We start from the raw sequence: 18,795 nt of genomic DNA, 5'->3' as shown, positions 1-18,795 counted from the left end.
GACAAAATCCCACCAGGTCGCACAAGGATCATGAGTGAACAGCTCCTTCCACATCCAGTCTGAGGTCTGGGCTCTGACTTGGCCATCCCAGAACTTAATTTCATCATTTCTGTGTAGTTTTTCCTGCATGCTTCGGCTCACTGTCTTGCTGAGAAACAAACCTTCTCCCAAGCCTTACTGCTTTTGCAAACAGAAACAGGTCATCCTGCTGGATTTCTCTGTACTTTGCTCCACTGGTTTTACCCTCTGCCTTTACAGGGCCTCCGGAGATAGCTGCAGAGAAGCCTCCCCTCACGGTGACGCTGCCACCACCATGCTCACAGTGGAGATTGTGTTGTTGTGAGAATCCAGTGTCTGGCGTCCACCAAACATAGCAGGTACCTCACCATACCTGGGGCCTCCCTCAGTCTTACATGCCTCCTCCAGGCAGATTTACTCACGTACCATATTCCTTCTGTTTCTGGGTTTAACTGTACTTGGATTACTTTTTTTTGCATCCATTCACTGGTTTTTCAAGGACCTCTTCAATAACCATGTTCCAGAGTTTCTTGGAGTGTTCTTTTGCATCTGTGCTGTAGTTACACCCAGGAGAAGCGACTCACCAGGGACTGGACCTTCCAAACACAGGCGTCTTTATACTGTAATTGCACTCAGACGAGCTCAGTTTCACTACTTTAGTGACATCCAGCAGCAAATAGCTTCACCTGTGATGAATTAGGTAAGACACTTTAAAGTGGGACAATACTTATGCAATCTTTTTTTTTTAGCATTTTAGATTTTTAATTCATTGACATTATTTTGTAGACATCCGTTTTGCAAGAAAATAGTCTTTTTTTGTAAATCATTGCAATTGAAAATCCAAATGAAATTGACCATAATTTAGTGTTGAAAAGCAATAAAAGGGGAATATTTATGAGTGGGTGAACACATTTTTATAGGCACTATAGGGATTATTCATAGAAAAAGGTCAGCTTACACATCTAAAGAACGAGTTCAAACAAGCAGCACTGGCAGGTGTATGTTCTTTTATTTTACAATGCGAGGATAAAATGCGTACTATCCTATTAATGAAGAGTTAGAAACCTGATTAGAATCCAGATCACTGCCCCGTAGTTCATGAAACTTTGAAGGATTCTTCAGTTTCAATCATTTTTGACCGCTGGTTTTTACAAAATGTGAAAAGTTTCTCATTTAATCTTTGGATTGTTTTATAGCAACAATCAGAAGCTGAACAGCAGAAACAGGTGTCATGTTACAACGTGCACGTCTCTGACACGTGTTGCATAAGAATGAGCTCGGTTCAAGATGTTTTTGTCGACATTTAAATGAATACAAGAAGGTCTGTGCAGCCGTAGAATCCATGAAATGGTGTGTGTAAAAACTACATTTAGTAAAAATGTGGAGTGTTAGCAGAGCTACGATTCCAAAATACATTTTTAAAAGGCTAAAGAACAATACACTAACATGTCAGAGCTGTTTATATTTATAGCATGAGACGTACTTTCAGTATCTGTCTGCACAATCAAACCCCAACACGGTCCAGGAACACCACAGAAAGAAAAACATGCAGTTTGTATCTACTATGAATCTAAATCACATCCCCACGATGGTCTGCATTCAAAATCCCACAGACTTCATATTTTTGCAGAATTAAATTTATAATGCAAGGATCAGAAAGAGAAATAGAGCATAAAAAACATTACAGTAGCCTAGCCACGCTAGACAACCCACGGCAACTAATTTAATTCTCTGCCAGGGTGGGTCTAGTTACCCTCCATAAGGCTCGAGGCTGGATTCTCCTAAAACTGGCCGGACCAATCACCATGAAGTGTAGAGTCAGAAGGCGGGCGTAATGAAGTGACGACAGAGGCGCGACGATTCTGACAGAAACAACCGGCGCACAATAAACAGTTGTCTTTCGACTCGGCTTTGGCCACAGCCCTTAAAGATTTGAAGCTAAAATTCAACTTGAAAGATAAACAAAGGACGGCACTGAAGTGTTTCATTGAGAAGAAAGACGTATTTGGACTTATGCCGACGGGATATGGAAAATCCTTAATACACCAGTTGGCTCCGCGGCTCCGCTGGTTGGGAAGCTAATGGGACTTAGCCACAATCTGCCGGCGCTCTAGGAACTACGTCAGCCTATTCGTTGCGCTGATTGGTTGTATACCTACCCAACTGCTGCAGAGTGATTTGAAAGACAACCTTTTAGTCCGCCTCCCTCCCTGTCGAGCGTTCCTAGACCCTTGTGCCTTCAGAACATGGGTCTAGCACGGCTAGGCTAACATTACAGAGTAGTTAGCTGAGAACTGGATCAGATATACAACCTTCACCAAGTATGGATGCTTATGCAGATGCTTTAGATTTAAATTTGCTTGTGTTTTTTTACAGTAATCTCGTGGGGCTGTGTTCATACAGCGTTATTCAAAAAGAATGAACCAATTTCATTACGCAGTATTTTAATAAGGAAAAGCAACAGAAAATTGTAGCCAAGTCACAAGAACTCTACTTGGAATCAATGGAATAACAACAGCGCTCAGCTCAGTGGATGGTGATGTGCTGGTAGACGTCTGGGAGGAATTCTCTTATCGTGTTGATGTTGCTGCAGGTGGAGGCCACATCGAACACTTGAAAGCAAGGAAATAAAAGTTGATTGTGAGTAGAAGTGTTGTGACTTGGCTGGAGTTTTCTACTACTTTCAGTATAAATTACTGCATAATGAAATCGGTTCATTCTTTTTGAATAACCCTGTATGTTTGCTTGTTTTCCTTTGCTGAATCCGTCCTGGAAAACGTGGGAAGGACCTTCATGTATGGATGAAGTTACTGTGATGTGCGTTTAGATGATCAGAGGTTTGGAATGTAAATAAACATATTCCTTCACCTCAAATTCTTTGATAGTTCCGGTCCACGTGCATCCCTCATTAGGACAGACAGCTGCCAAGGCCTCCACCTCCCTCCGGGCTGCATTATCAGGGAACGCCTGGATGGAAAAATGGAGGTTGAGGTCAGTGTTGTCTGGTGTGTGTCTTCAGTTGCGGTCTGAGGGATAGAGTTACGACTGCTCTGCATCGGTTTCCTCAGGGTCAGGATGCTTGGAGCTCATTTTTCTCTCCTGGCTCTAATTTCTCTCGTCAGTGTGGCCACAGAACAACAGGACTATATCTGCTTCATCCACTGTCTGTGCTGCCAAGAACAAGTTTTTGTTGTGTTGGATCTTTGCTGCAGAACACTGGATCTGAAAACAAACAATGACTGTGACGTCACAGTGCTGACTCTAAAGACTATAATCAGAGTTTTGACATCCAGAAACGTTTGGCTCTCCTCACCACCCAGACTAAAATAGCAAACCTGGCAGAGCACGAGTCGTAATGACCAACTGCTCATAGTGCCAACCAAACAGCAACCTGAAGTACACCAGAAAGCTCTATTTACTGTGAGGAACTCTGACAAAGGTGGGTGGTAGAAGATGTACTTACACCGCCTTGCTTCAGGATGGAGGTGGGTTCCTCAAACAGGTCCTCCTTGATGCATGCACTGCACTTCTGTGGCCCAGAGCTTAAAGGAAGAACAACGACATGAGTTCAGACATCCTTCTATCCTGACTCACACCACATAGACCAGGGTGGTCCTCCAGAGGGTCCAATCCGTCCCTCAAAGCGTAAAAATTACAGAGAAGACATTAACTGCAGATTGTAAATTAGTAAAACTATAAATTTAAAATAATTTCTAGACCATGACAAGTTGTTTGGATCATAAAGTAAAACACTAGATTGTTCATTGTCCATTTGTCGTTTTGTGTTTCATTTGTATAATATTTTGTCTTGTTTTTGTTGTCTTTCTTGTCTGACTTTTGTCGCTTGCCTCATGTTTTTGTCATTTTGTTTCCTTTTTGTCTCACTTGTTTTTTGTCTTCTGTCTTACTTTATTCGTTGTTTTGTGAATCCTTTTTGCCTTTGTGTGTTTTACTTCATTTGTTGTTTTGTGTGTTGCTTTTGTCACTTTGTGGGTTTTTTGTCTCGCTTCTGTCGTTTGTCATTTTGTTTCTCGCTTTTGTCATGTTTTTGGCTCGTTTGTGTCTTTTATGTAATTTTTTGGTCTCTGTTTTGTCGTTTGTTGATTTTTCGGTGCTTCGTAATTTTTTGTATAATTTTTTTGTTTTGTTCATGTTTGTCTCATTTTTTGTCATTTCGTTTCTCATTTTAGTTATATTGTGTACTATTTTTGTACTACTTTATCTTGTTGTTTGGATCATAAAGTAAAATACGAGATTGTTTATTGCTCTTATGTCGTATTGTGTCTTGTTTTTCTAATATTTTGTCTGTTTTGTTGTCTTTTACTTGTTTGACTGTTGTCTCATGTTTCCTTTTTGTCTCGCTTGTGTTTTTGTCTTATTTTTGTCATTTTGTGTTTTACTTTGTTGTTTTGTGCTTCATTTTTGTGGTTGTGTATTTTTTGTCTCGCTATTTTTTTGGTCATTTTGTTTCTCGCTTTTGTCTAATGTTTGCCTCATTTGTCATTTTTATTGTCACCGTTTTTGTCGTTTGTCGATGGTTTTGGTGCTTTGTAGTTTTTGCTGTCTAATTTTTTGTTCCTTTTTGTTTTGTTTCATGTCGTTTGTCTCCCTTTTGGTTATTTTGTTACTCGTTTTTGTAATTTTGTGTCACATTTTGCCATGTTTTGATTGCATTTCGTCTTTTTTTGTCTGACTTGTCATTTTGATGAAAAAGTAAAATCCTCCATGGTTCAGTTCCAGATGACTAAATGTTGTGTTCCTTTGTAGACACTCTGTGATCTGGAAGTTGCAATGTGGAAATGATAAACTGAGGATGAATGTTGTTAAATTTCAATTTATTTTTCTTAACAAATTTCAGGTTGTTCATGATGTTTTGTAAAAAGGTAATTCATTAAATGTGAACATTTTCAGAATGAACTTTTTGCACTAAAACAAAGTTGTGGTTTTTATAGGTTATTATGCTGTGATTTTACTGGTCTGGTCTGCTGAACTAATGATGAAACTGGGCTGAACGTGGAACCAGAACTAAAATGAGTCCAACACCCCTGACATACATACTTAATGTTAGCAATCATGTGATCCAACTGTTGTATTAGTTTATTGTTGATTCTGGGGTTAAACCTGTCAAACGCCTCCAGAGCCGCTCACAGCTCCACTTGTTGATGAGGTAAACCTTCTTTTAATTCAGACTTTTTCTTGATTGTGATAATGGAGAAGGAAAATGAGGGAAAGTGATCAGGGGAATCTTCCAGTCAGCCAAAAGTTACAAAGTCTGAGTTGAGATCACTTCGTCCCCAAATGTGACAAGAAAAATTCTGTGAACCTTTTAGAATGAGAAGGTTTTATGCACTAGGGTTTGAGGTTAGGTCATAATTAATGATCTGATCTTCTAAGTCAGATATGGACAAACACGATGTGTCTGTGCTAATAACACACAAACAAATAGAATAATTAGTGGAATTATTGAACACAATAATGTGAAATATTTCAGAGCGTATCATTGCAGCTGTCCATTCCACAGCATCTTTGTTGAGTTAAAGTCTGGGCTCAGAAACTCATGTTGGAAGTTTACAGTATGTTGCTAAAAGACCTTCAGCTAGTTCTAAAGGCGCTTTTCCACTAGCACCTACTCAGCTCGACTCAATTCGGTTTAGGTCGTTTTCCATTACGGTTGAGTACCACCTCATTGTGGGTGGAGTCGTCACAGCACGGTACGGATGGTATACCTGCTTTTTGTCAGATTCAAAGTAAAAGAAGAGAGTCAGAGAAAGCTGAGGGCGGCGAGTCGAAACACTCAGGAGAACAGGAGAGTTTGGGAGGCGATACAGCAGCATCCAGCCGAAGACAAGAGGATACGAACTAGAAGACCTATGAGGGTAAGCTAATGCTAGTTCACTATAGTTTCCGTATATCTGTCAACCCTCGAATGGCTCAAATTTATCACTATTAGGTATTAAAATATGTCTTCTGTGTAATTACCCAGTGTCCAATCAGTGGCCTGCACTCTGCAGACGTCACATTATCAGTACCAGGTACTACGTCCTGATGGAAAACCTCACAAACCAAATAGAGTCAAGTCGAGTAGGTGCTACTGGAAAAGTGCCATAAGATTCTAAGGAGTTCGCTTTCTTCATCCCCTGGCACTGCGAATATTTAGAGGCTTTCTGAAGTGAAGACTCAAATATTTGACTGTTTTGTGCGTAGTTAGCTCGTACACCTGCCTCTGACTTTATGTTGAAGATCAAATCACTAACAGACATCCATGTCATTCCGATGGATTTTTTCTTGATTTTGGATTTAAGTTTTCTCTTGATAAATCCCTTTAGTCCTTTAAAAGCTTAAATAGCAAACAACCCCAACTTGCCCTGTTGTAGCAAACGCTGTTAAAAATATACGGGAAGACAGATTATTGTGATAAATTCTCTATAAAACAAGAATAACACGGATGTGCACATCGTGATGTCAATGTTGAAGAGATATATTTGAGTGCCTTACAGATGGAACTTATGTTCTATGAGCAGGTGTTTACTCTGTTGATGATGGCGGACATTGAGAGTTCTTGTTGTTATCTCAGAGTCGAACCCATCAGTGTGTCAGATCTACCTGCATCACTGAAATACTACGGGTCAAATGTCTGGGGTCACTTAGTAATGTCCTTAAATTTGAAAGAAAAACAGCTTTTTTCAATGAAGATAACATTAAATGAATGATGAATCCAGTGTAGACATAGTTAATGTGGTAAATGACTATTGTAGCTGTAAACTGCTGATTTTTAATGGATTATCTCCATAGGGGTTCAGAGGAACATTTCCAGCAACCATCACTCCTGTGTTCTAATGCTACATTGTGTTAGCTAATGGTGCTGAAAGGCTCATTGATGGTTAGAAAACCCTTGTACAGTTATGTTAGAACATGGATAAAAGTGGGAGTTTTCATGGAAAACATGGAATTGTCTGGATGACCCCAAACTTTAGAATGGTAGCGTATAAAAACATAAACCTGATTTCTCTGCACAATACATCTAGAACCAAAAATATTGGAAATGTTCTGGCAAAAGTTCACGTTGTTTATTTGACCTCTTTCCTGTGGTCACATATTGCACTGTACTCAAAGTTCCATCCATCCATCATCTGTGCACTGATTAATCCTCATCAGGGTCATGGGGGTGGAGTCTATCCCAGCTGACTGAGGGTGAAGGCAGGGGACACCTGGTGTCAGAGCTCCCTTCTCATCCCCTGTCTTTCCCATCTGGCATCCCAAATACCCTTTTCCCCATCTCTCTCCCTCTCATGCTCCTCTCCCCCTCTCCTGTTCCTTTGCCCTGTCTGTCTTGCTGTCTCCCATCCGCTACTCTGCCCTGTCTGTCTTGCTGTCTCCCATCCGCTCCTCTGCCCTGTCTGTCTCTCTCTGTCTCTCTCTGTCTCCCATCCGCTCCTCTGCCCTGTCTGTCTTGCTGTCTCCCATCCGCTCCTCTGCCCTGTCTCTCCCCCTACAGCTCGGTGCCTGAGTGGAGTCTAGCTTCCCAGCTGACTCCACTCAGGCAATCAACCACCCCTACGGCTCCCGGACAGCTGACGATCATCACACTGATTACTCGCCTCCACAATAAGAACCAGCTCATCCTTCCACTCCCTGCCAGATTGTTGAACCAAGACACCTCAGTCAGTTCACTCTCTAGCCCTCTGTTAGAGCTGTTTAAGTTTGCCTTTTCTCACTTTGCTTTCTCCTGTTCCTCACCCAGGTCAGCTGTCCGGGATCCCCGCCATCCTCCTTCCCCTCCGGCTCTCCCCAACCCAGTCATCACCGGTTTTTCCCTCCTGCCCATGCCTGGACTCCCTATTCCTGCCTGGACCCCTTCTGTCCCTGCCTGGATTCCCCCCCGTTCCTGGCCAAAACCCGCCACTACACCAGCACTCTGCACTCTGGTTTTCCCCTCACCGAGCCATTATTCACCCCTCAAACAATAAAACTCCTCCTCAGTCCCACCAGCCTTGGTAGTGTGGCTTTCTGTTCGGGTCCGCCTTCTGAGATCGTGACACCTGGACAGGTAACAGTCTATCACAGGGCTACACATAGAGACAAACAATCACACTCACATTCACACCTACAGACAGTTTAGAATCACCAGTTAACCTCAGCATGTTTGTGGACTGTGGGAGGAAGCTGGAGAACCTGGAGAAAAGCCACACATGTACAGGAGAACATGGAGACTCCATGCAGGAAGATCCCAGGAAGGAAGGGACACGAACCGGGGATCTTCTAGCTTTTGAGCCACTGAGACAAAACTACCAAAGAAGTGGAACTCCGTTATAATCTTACAGCATGACAGATTTCTGTGAAACACCCCTTTTCTTCTAATCGTAAACAGTACGCAGATAGATTCCTGTCACCACTCGGAGCGCTGCAATAAACAATTCCACTAAAATGGAACTGAAACTTAAAATGAGAAAGTCCAGTTCCATCACATGTGGGCACTGCGAAACAAAACAAAACCTTCCTTCTTACTGGACGTTTATGCAAATGCAGAAAAACACCGCATGGTTATTAATATCCATCCGTTTATTTCTGGTCTTGTTTCTACATTAGAATTTTAAAAATGAAACAAAAAGATGTTCTTAATGATGTCATTTTAACACACATTAACTATTAAAAGTATCACAAAGATGGGATAGAGCCATGTCAGGATAAAGGTCTCCTAAATTAAAATATTAACGGTTTACTGTCACAACAGATGTGCACGGAGTGGAACATACTGCACAAACCGTCCAGTAGTCAGACCTTTCAGTAATTTCAGCACACACACCGAGCTGACAGTGCTTCTACACCAGGAGTGTCCAACATGCGGTACATGGGCCAAAAGTGGTCCTCCAGAGGATTCAAACCGGCCCTCAAAGTATAAAAATTCCAGAGAAGACATTAACTGCAGATTGTAAATTAGTAAAACAATAAATTTAAAATCTTTTCTAGACCATGACAAGTTGTTTGGATCCTAAAGTAAAAAAAATACTAGATTGTTCATTGTTTTTTTGTTGTTTTGTGTCTCGTTTTTGTCGTATTTTGTCTTGTTTTTTTGTCTGACATTTGTTGTTTCTGTCATGTTTTAGTTGTTTTGGGTTTCCTTTTTGTCTCGCTTGTGTTTTTTGTCTTATTTTTGCCAATTTAGTTTCAATGTGTTTTTATTTTTAAAGAAGAAAAACATAGATCCATAAAAAATTACAGACATAAATAAACTTACATAATTAATCCCCCCCACCCCCCAAAAACAACAACAACAACAACAAAAACAAAGTAGAAAAAGTCACCATCCTATTGCTCTTGTTTATGTCCACAGATAAAGTAAGACTATTCTATATTTGTAGAGGTTACAATTACATCTTATGATCGCTTATGGAAGTTTGTCAATAATTACTAATACAAACACATCAGCTATTTATATTTACATTATCACAATAGGTTGAGTCTGTCCTTCCTAAATAGTGTATAAATGGGCCCCATATGTCATAGAACATTTGTTGTTTATTTCTAAGAGTGTATGTAATTTTTTCTAAAGGTAAAGTTGTTATTAATTCGTTGAACCATTCATCTGTACTCAGCCCAAAAGTATCCTTCCAATGTCTCATAATAAGTCTTTTTGCCAACACAATACCCAATTCCACAAAAATCCTTTCTTTCTGGTTCCAATTAATATTTTCTGGTATTTTTCCAAGAATAAACAATTTTGGATCCTTAGGTATTACAATTGCTAATATTTCTTGAATTGAAATCAAAATACCGTTCAAGAAAGTTTCTATTTTTGGGCATTGCCATAGGCAATGAAGAAGTGAACCCTTTGTCCCACATTTCACACATGAATCAGAAATATCCTTATTATATTTATTAAGTTTAACGGGTGTGATGTAAGTTCTCATAATCCACTTATATTGTAACATTCTAAGATTAGTATTTATTGTAAATGACTGATCTGGCACACATCTTTCTCCAATCATCCATAGGAATGATCTCTTGTAAGTCTTTTATCCACATGTTTAGTCTTTTAATAGAAGATTCTGGAGACTTATTTAATAATATTTGATAGAGTTTTGATGTCAAACTTTTTTTAAACAATTACTCATCATATTTTTTTTCTACTGATGAAGTTTCAGGAATAGTTAGTGAATGGTTTTGTTGGGACCTTATAAAGTTTCTTATTTGCAAATATTTTTAAAAAATGGTTACGAGGGAGGTCATATCCTAGAGGATATGACCTCCCTCGTAATAAACAATATCTTCAAACAGTAGTAATTTTCCAGTTTTCACATCATATAAATGATATATTTTTTCCAACCCTTTCAGAGCCCCCGCCTTAAAACCTGGATCTGCCTGGTGAAAACCTCTCATTTCCCCAGACTGGGCTGAATATTGATAGAGGATTGATATCCCCACAATGTTTTCTCACTTGGTGCCAGATCTCAATCATGTTCCTGACAATAGGGTGTTTTGTCTTTCGTTTTAACTTATTTCTTTCATCCGAGTACAGGTACATTGGGAAGGACAGACTCAACGGCTGTTCTTCCATATTTCTCCATAAAGGGGCATTGTCATTTGAAAAATAAAACATTAATGACCTAAGTTGTACAGCCCAGTAATACCATAATAAATTTGGACAAAGAGACCCCTCTGTCATATGGTAAATACAACAGTGACAGCCGTAACCTTGATCTTTTATTATTCCATAAGTATCGGATGAATTGTTTATTAAGGTTAATCAAAAACCTTTCCGCTGGAGGTAATGGTATGTTCTGAAACAAATACAACAATTTTGGAAGGATGTTCATTTTTAAGGTGTTAATTTTGCCAATTATTGACATCGGAATGGGTGTCCATCTGTCGAGGGATTTTGTAATTTCTTGCTGTGCTGTTTTATAGTTGACATCGACAATTTCCTCAATTGAAGGCATGATGATAATCCCCAAATATGTAAAAGAACTAACAACCTTAAATTGAAGAGCTATGTCAGGCGGGTGCTTGCCCTCTTCTGGGTTTAGAAACAAGATTGAACTCTTAGAGGTATTAATTTTATATCCCGAGTATCTGCCAAAGGATGAGATTACATCTAACAGAGCGGGGATAGACCTTTGCACATTTTTAAGAAACACAATGACATCATCTGCATATACAGCTAAACGATATTCTAACTGGCCCACCGTTATTCCAGAGATGTCATTGTGTGTTCTTATATAAACTGCTAAAGGTTCAATTACCATTAAAAAGAGCAATGGTGACAGTGGATCGCCTTGTCTACAACCCCTTTTAAGTTTTATAGTTTTCGAAAGATTATAGTTAGTCAATATTTCAGCATATGGTTCGGTTTTAAGCAGTTTTATCCAATTACAAAAAGTTTTCCCTAAACCAAAACGCTTTAAAACTTCAAATAAAAAAATCCATTCCACTCTGTCGAAGGCCTTTTCTGCATCCAATGACAGTAGTACAGTATCAGGTGCCCCTTTTTGATAAAATAAAATATTTAAGAGTTCTTGAACATTATGCCATCCCTGTCTACCTTCCACAAATCCATTCTGTTCTATACCTATAATAACTGACATTACTTTTTCAGGTCTTGTAGCTAGGATTTTGCTCAAAATTTTTAAGTCTGCATTTAGGAGACTTATTGGTCTGTAACTGTCGCACTTCTTTTTTGGGTTTACCTTCTTTTAGAATTAGAGTAATAAGAGCACCTTGGAGTGATTGTGGTAATAACCCTCGGCACATAGACTCCTTATACATTTGCAATAAAGGTGTTATCAATTGATTTTTATACAATTTATATATTTCAATAGGTATCCCATCTGGCCCCGGAGATTTCCCTGCTTTAGCATCATGAATGGCTTTTGATCTCTCTTCTGGTGATATATCTTCATCAAGTTATTTTTTAAAATCTTCAGATATTGAAGGTAGCTGAATTTTGTCAAAAAAGTTGTTTAGATCACCTATATCAAAATCACTATCCGAACTATATAGTAAACTATAAAATTTTCTAAAAGTCTCGTTAATTTCAACTGGATCTACAATAGTTTCACCTATATCGTTTTCTAGTGATATAATTGCTCTTTCTGTTTGCACTTGTTTGAGACGCCACACAAGCACTTTACCAGCTTTTTCACCTCGCTCATAAAATGTTTGCTTAATACGAACCAAACTAGCTGTTGCTTTAGCTGCTGACAATTCATTAAATTGTGTTTTAAAAGCAATAATTGTTTATGGATCTCCCCGGAGCCCGACTGGAAATACTTATTTTCTAACAGTTTTATCTGTGTCTCCAAATACTTTTCATGTTCATAGGTTCTTTTAGCTTTACTGCTGGTAATACTTATTATCTGTCCTCTTATGAAGGCTTTAAAAACTTCCCACCTGACACTGCATGATGTTTCGGTTGTATTTGTTTCAAAGTAAAATTTAATTTTATCCTCCAACAACTTAATGAAGTTAGAATCAGATAACCATTTTTTCTTAAACCGCCATCTTGGTGGTTCTGTTTGTAATTTTGGGTCATGGTAAACCAACGCAACAGGCGAATGATCTGATATTGTGATCGTGTTACAAGTACACTGCTTTATCCTATGTCTCAAATTAGCTGAAATCAAAAAAAGTCTATTCGTGAATATGTCTGGTATTTTCCAGAAAAACATGAGAATTGTATCTCAAACGGATTATTCTCCCTCCAAATATCTATCAAATTCATTTCTTTTGAAAAACACTGTATTATCTTTCTAGTACGTGGGTGAGAGTATTCAATACCTGAGCTTCTATCTTTCAGTGGTTTAGAGTACAATTAAAATCACCTGCTATTATATAATTACCCGGGAGTACTGAAAGCTTAAAAAATAGATTTTGAAAAAAGTGAGGTTCATCAGTATTTGGCGCATAGATATTAATAAAAACCAGTTGTTCCTGTAATAGTCTTGTTTGAATAATTATATATCTCCCAGCTTTATCTTTAATTACCCTATTTATCTGTAATGGAATAGAATCCTTTATCAAGATTAGTACTCATGTAGACTGAGAGGCATAAGGTGCAGAAAACATCTTACCCTTCCATCTTCTAGTAATTTTTATCTCATCCTTAGCCAAGAGATGGGTTTCTTGAAGAAACAGTATCTGAACGTGTACTTTTTATCAAATTCAACACTTGTTTCATTTTCTTAGGTTTTTGAAGCCCTCTACAATTCCATGATGTAATTTTTAAGTCAAGTCCTTTATGCGTTTTGAATTAACAAATAAAGTTATCTTTAATCCTGTGAACATTAGACAATGGTCAGATTTAAAATACAAAAACTCAAAAAACACAAAAAAATAATCCCTACCCCATAGCTTCATAGCTACCCTTCCCTTCTTGTCTATACTCCGGATAAGAAGCAACAACCACTCCTTGCACAAAGGAGCAGCAAAGCTGTGCTGATTGTTTTCTTCCTTAGATTAAAACCTCTACTTCCTACTAAACAAAAATAAAGGCCACATTTTGTTTTACTTTATTCATTGTTTTGTGAATCCTTTTTGCCGTTTTGTGTTTTTTGTCTCACTTTTGCCGTTTGTCTAGACAACCCACGGCAACGAATTTAATTCTCTGCCAGGGTCGACAACAAAAACGACAACAGTCGTTGAGCTCCATTAGCACCGACTCTGAATAATCTTTATGTTAACATGTCTGTAATATACTTGAGCTTCACCCATTGACTGTATAAATAAGGCTTCACCGAACTACCGCATCCTCTGATTTCCTGCGCTCTAGGAGCCTATTCGTTGCACTGATTGGTTGTATACCTACCCAGCTGCTGCAGAGTGATTTGATAGACAACCTTTTAGCCCGCCTCCCTCCCTGTCGAGCGTGCCTAGACCCTTGCGTCTTCAGAGGCTACTGTTTGTCAACTTTTTTGTTCATTTACTTCTCACTGTTGTCCTTTTTATCTCGTTTGTGTCATGTTTCGTCTTATTTTTGTCGTTTCTCCATTTTTTTTGTAGCTTTGTAACTTTTTGTTTTATTTCATTGTTGTTTTGTCATTTATCTCATTTTTTATGTTTCTGTCTTTGTCGTTTTTTGTTTAATTTTTGTCTCGCTTGTGTTGTTTCACTTTTCTGTTGTCATTTTTGTGTCTTGCTTCCATCTTTTTGTCTCATTTGTGTCATTCTTTGTCTTGTTTTTGTCGTTTCTCCATTTTTGTCACTTTGTAACATTTTGTCTAATTTTTTGTCCTTTTTTTGTTTTGCTTCGTGTCATTTGTCTCATTTTTTGTCATTTTGGGTCTTATTTTTGTCATATTTTTTCTTATTTTTGTTGTCTTTTTGTCTGACTTGTCATTTTGATGATAAAGTTTTGTCATTAAACTCATGTTTTGTTGTTATTTTTCTTGTTTTTGTTGTTCTGTGTTTCATTTTTGTCTCACTTGTGTTGTTTGCCTATTCATTTGTCATTTTTGTTTCTTGTTTCTGTCTTTTTGGGTCTCGCTTGTGTTGTTTGTCTCTTTTTTGTTGATTTGTTTCCTGCTTTTGTCACTTTTGATCTCGTTTGTAGCATTTTTGGCCGCATTCTTGTTGTTTCTCCATTACTTTGTCACTTTGTAACTTTTTTGACAATTTTTTTGTTTCTTTTTTGTTTTGTTTTGTGTCGTTTGTTTCTTCTTTTGTCATTTTGGGTCTCATTTTTGTAATATTTTGTCTTGTTTTTGTTGTCTGACTTGTCATTTTGATGATAAAGTTTTGTCATTTATCTCATTTTTTATGTTTCTGTTTTTGTCGTTTTTTGTTTAATTTTTGTCTCGCTTGTGTTGTTTCACTTTTCTGTTGTCATTTTTGTGTCTAGTTTCTATCTTTTTGTCTCGTTTGTGTCATTCTTTGTCTTGTTTTTGTCGTTGTCCATTTTTTGTCGCTTTGTAACTTTTTGTCTCTTTGTTTTGTTTTGTGTCATTTGTCTCATTTTGGGTCTCATTTTTGTAATATTTTGTCTTGTTTTTGTTGTCTTTTTGTCTGACTTGTCATTTTGATGATAAAGTTTTGTCATTTAGCTCATGTTTTTGTTGTTATGTTTCTTGTTTTTGTTGTTCTGTGCTTTATTTTTGTCTCACTTGTGTTGTTTGCCTATTCATTTGTCGTTTTTGTTTCTCGTTTCTGTCTTTTTGGGTCTCGCTTGTGTTGTTTGTCTCTTTTTTTGTTGATTAGTTTCTTGCTTTTGTCACTTTTGATCTCGTTTGTATCATTTTTGGCCGCATTCTTGTTGTTTATCCATTACTTTGTCACTTTGTAACTTTTTTGACAAATTTTTTGTTTCTTTTTTGTTTTGTTTTGTGTCGTTTGTTTCTTCTTTTGTCATTTTGAGTCTCGTTTTTGTAATTTCTTTTGGTTTCTGTTGTTTTTTTGATGGACTGTTGACATTTTGATCATAAAGTTAAATACTAGATCGTTCAGTTCCAGGTGACTAAATGTTGTGTTCCTTTGTAGACACTCTGATCTGGAAGTTGTAATGTGGAAACGATAAACTGAGGCTGAATGTTGATGAAACTAGGCTTGTTTTTCTTCAGAATTTTCAGGTTGTTCATGATGTTTTGTACACAGACAGCTTCTTAAATGTGAACATTTTCAGAACGTACGTTTTTGCACTAAAACAAAGGAAACATTAAGAGTTGTGGTTATTTTTACTTTACTATGCTGTGGTTTTACTGGTCACTGGAGATCAGATCGGGCTGAATGTGGAACTAACCTGAACTAAGATGAGTTTGAAACCCCTGCTCTACACCGCCAGGCTGAACTTCTCCAAACCCTCCCCGGTGCTCCGGTGTCCGGCCAGCCTCAGAGGTTAGACCGGGAGGACACCTGGCCAGCCCAGCTCACACCAGTTTCCGTTTCATTTGGATGAAGTGGCTCTTTGAGAGCTGTTTATGGTCGGTAATCGGTACACGGTGTCTGGTTTTATTCGTCCGTACTGCTTCCAGTGACAGTGAGGGAGCAGCGGTAGACTGAGGGGTATCTGAGCAGCTCGGGATGCTGCTGTCGGCTACTCTCGGCTAGCTAGCTGCTAGCAGCGACCATGACACCACTCACCTCACAGTTTTGTTGAAGCAGAACGAGCAGAAGCGGTGACCGCACTGGGCTTGCAGGGGCCTCCTCAGGATTTTCTGACACGAGTTGCACAGATGCTTGTCTTCCAGGTTGTTGGCCAGAATTTTCTTTGGGAAGCCCGGCTTGTTGCCTTCCAGGGAAGATGGTGGAGACGGCTCCTGTGCAGCCATTATTCCCCTTGAACAATATCGGGGTACTCAGCGGGGTGTGTTCAAGACAGCAAACACCTCCAGCAGCCGCTCATTGCTCCTCAGCTATTCATTCAAACCTCTATACACCTGTTTATGTTACGAACCCATGGCGGCATAAGTCCCTCATACGGACGGACAAATAAGAGCAGGCGTTTGCATGTGATAAAAGTGTCAGCAGAGGATGCTACGCTCCCCTCCGGCTTTGCATGTCTGCCGCTAGGTGGCGCCACCCCGGGAAAGGAGCGTCTAGGTGGGCATGATGAGGAAGCAGGCTCCGCTGGATTGGATGATCTGGACTGGAGATCCAGAGCTGAGGCAAGCTAGACGCTCTTCATCTCAGACGAAGGGTTAATGTGGCTTCAACATAAAGGAACAGGGTTTTATCAGCTTCAGCTTTATGTGTGTAGTTCATCCAAGGGTATCCAGCATGAGGCCCGCGGGCCAAAAGCGGTCCTCCAGAGGGTCCAATCCGGCCTTCAAAGTGTAAAAGTTACAGAGAAGACATTAACTGCAGATTGTAAATTAGTAAATTGAAGATAATTCCTAGACCATGACAAGTTGTTTTGATCTTAAACTACTAGATTGCTCATTAGTCTTTTGCATTTTTTTTCTCATTTTTGTAATATTTTGTCTTGTTTAAATTGTTTTTTGTCTTTTATTTGTCTGACTTTTGTGGTTTGTCTCATGTTTTTGTTGCTTTGTTTCTCATGTTTGTCGTTTTGTGTTTTTTGTCTCGCTTTTTGTTAGTCTATTTTTTATCATTTTGTTTCTTTTTGTCATTTTTTGCCTTGTCTTTGTCATTTGTCCAATTTTTTTGTCACTTTGTAACTTTATATTAATTTTTTGTCTTTTGTTTCATGTCATTTGTCTAATTTTTTTGCCATGTTGTTTCTTGGTTTTATCATTTTGTGTCTCATTTTTGTAATATTTTGTCTTCTTTCTGTTGTTTTTTGTCTTTTTTTGTCTGACTTAGTGTTTTGGTCATAAAGTAAAGTACTGTATTGTTCAGTTCCAGATAGCTGTGACTAAAAGTTTTGTGTCTTTTTGTAGACACTCGGTGATATGGAAGTTGTAATGTGGAAATGATAAACTGAAGACTAATGTTGTTGGAAATGAATTTATTTTGCTGAAGAAATTTCAGGTTGTTCATGATGTTTCGTTAAGAGACAATTCCTTAAATGTGAACGTTTTCAGGATGTGCTTTTTTTGCACTAAAACAAAGGAAAAACCTGGAGTTGTGGTTATTTATAGGTTACTATGCTGTGATTTTACTGTTCCGGTCCATTGGAGACCAGACTGGGCTGAATGTGGAACCTAAACTAAAATGAGTTTGACACCTTTGGTGTACACAGTTAAACAAAATGACATTTCTTTCATCCATTCACTATGCAGAAATATAAATATAGAATAGAATAGAATAGAACAGAATAGCTTTTTTGTCATCTTACATGGGGGCGTGATGGAAATACAAGTAGCTACCACTGGAAGGTGCATTGAAAGAAAGTAGATTAACAACAATAAATAATAAAATGTACATATAAAACAAAACTATAGTAAGAATTACAACATATACAGAAGAGGTAAGATATATACAGTACAATGAGGAGGTAGAGTTCAAATAAAAAAACAATAAAGTAAGATAAATATGGGCAGGAGGTTGTGCTTAAACAACATTACTAAAAATAACACTTTTCAGAAGTCTGACGGACCATGGCTAAAAACTGTTTGTCAGCCTGTTTGTCCTGCATTTTAAGCATCTGAGAATACATAATTAAGAATAAATATAGGGTAAATTTTAAAAGACTAAACTAGACAATCATACTCGCTGCTGGGGCGACAATTAGTGAAAATATTACAATTGCAGTAGTCAGTTATTATAAACAGTATAATAGTAAATACATTTCATAAAACTTCTGATGCAAAAAAATGCCCTAATGTGAGTAATCATCTTGGTAATATCTGTTCATTTTCAACCTATTCATCTGTAAGTCTGCATAAAATGTTTCATATCTGAACCATCTCCTGACTGAAAATAGTTCTTTCATGCTCAGATCTGGAAAAGACAACTCATGCATTAAACTCTCACGTCTGGATTAGTGCAGCTCTCTTTGATCTGGTCATTGTCTCGCATCCGACTAGTCCAGAATGCAGCAGTTCATCTTCTTAGTGGTTTTAGCAGCTGACATCACATCACCCCGATCCTGGCTTCCCTCTAACCTGGCAATAGCCAGATTAATAATTGTGTAGTACTTGATAGTACTCCACAATATCAATCTGGGACCGCTCCATGTAAATCCGTTCGGAGGAAAGAGGCACGGATTGGACAATGCAACAGTATGTCCCGCCTCTGACAGGTTTGTTTTCAGCCAATCGCGGGGTCTTCACAACGAGCGGAGCCAATTGGTAGATTAAACTCTTACCAAAACCCGTAGGTAAAAAAGCACAAACATCTTTACCATCCAGAAATGCGCAAAGCGCCTCTCGTTGTTCTTCCTTCAAA

At 38.5% G+C, this 18,795-nt stretch overlaps 1 protein-coding gene and 1 long non-coding RNA gene across 3 annotated transcripts in view; one reads left to right on the top strand and one right to left on the bottom strand.

Annotated features, from left to right (window-relative positions):
• Positions 1-16,516, bottom strand: part of traf2a (Tnf receptor-associated factor 2a) — a 34,254-nt gene extending 17,738 nt beyond the window's left edge. For both annotated transcript variants that reach the window (XM_022203593.2, XM_022203594.2), the window contains exons 1-3: positions 16,087-16,516; positions 3,482-3,560; positions 2,887-2,985 (exon numbers count right to left, since the gene is read on the bottom strand). In XM_022203593.2, the coding sequence (XP_022059285.1) occupies positions 2,887-2,985; positions 3,482-3,560; positions 16,087-16,274 (366 nt within the window). In that variant the 5' untranslated portion in view covers positions 16,275-16,516. The remainder of the gene's footprint in view (positions 1-2,886; positions 2,986-3,481; positions 3,561-16,086) is intronic.
• Positions 1-18,795, top strand: part of LOC127534928 (uncharacterized) — a 205,760-nt gene that overhangs the window by 102,727 nt on the left and 84,238 nt on the right. The gene's annotated exons all lie outside the window — the stretch shown is intronic.

Source organism: Acanthochromis polyacanthus, chromosome 7 (assembly GCF_021347895.1).
Source record: "Acanthochromis polyacanthus isolate Apoly-LR-REF ecotype Palm Island chromosome 7, KAUST_Apoly_ChrSc, whole genome shotgun sequence".
NCBI lineage: Eukaryota > Metazoa > Chordata > Actinopteri > Pomacentridae > Acanthochromis > Acanthochromis polyacanthus.
The sequence above is the reverse complement of the archived record's forward strand: the minus strand, read 5'-3'. Positions and strand labels throughout refer to the sequence as shown.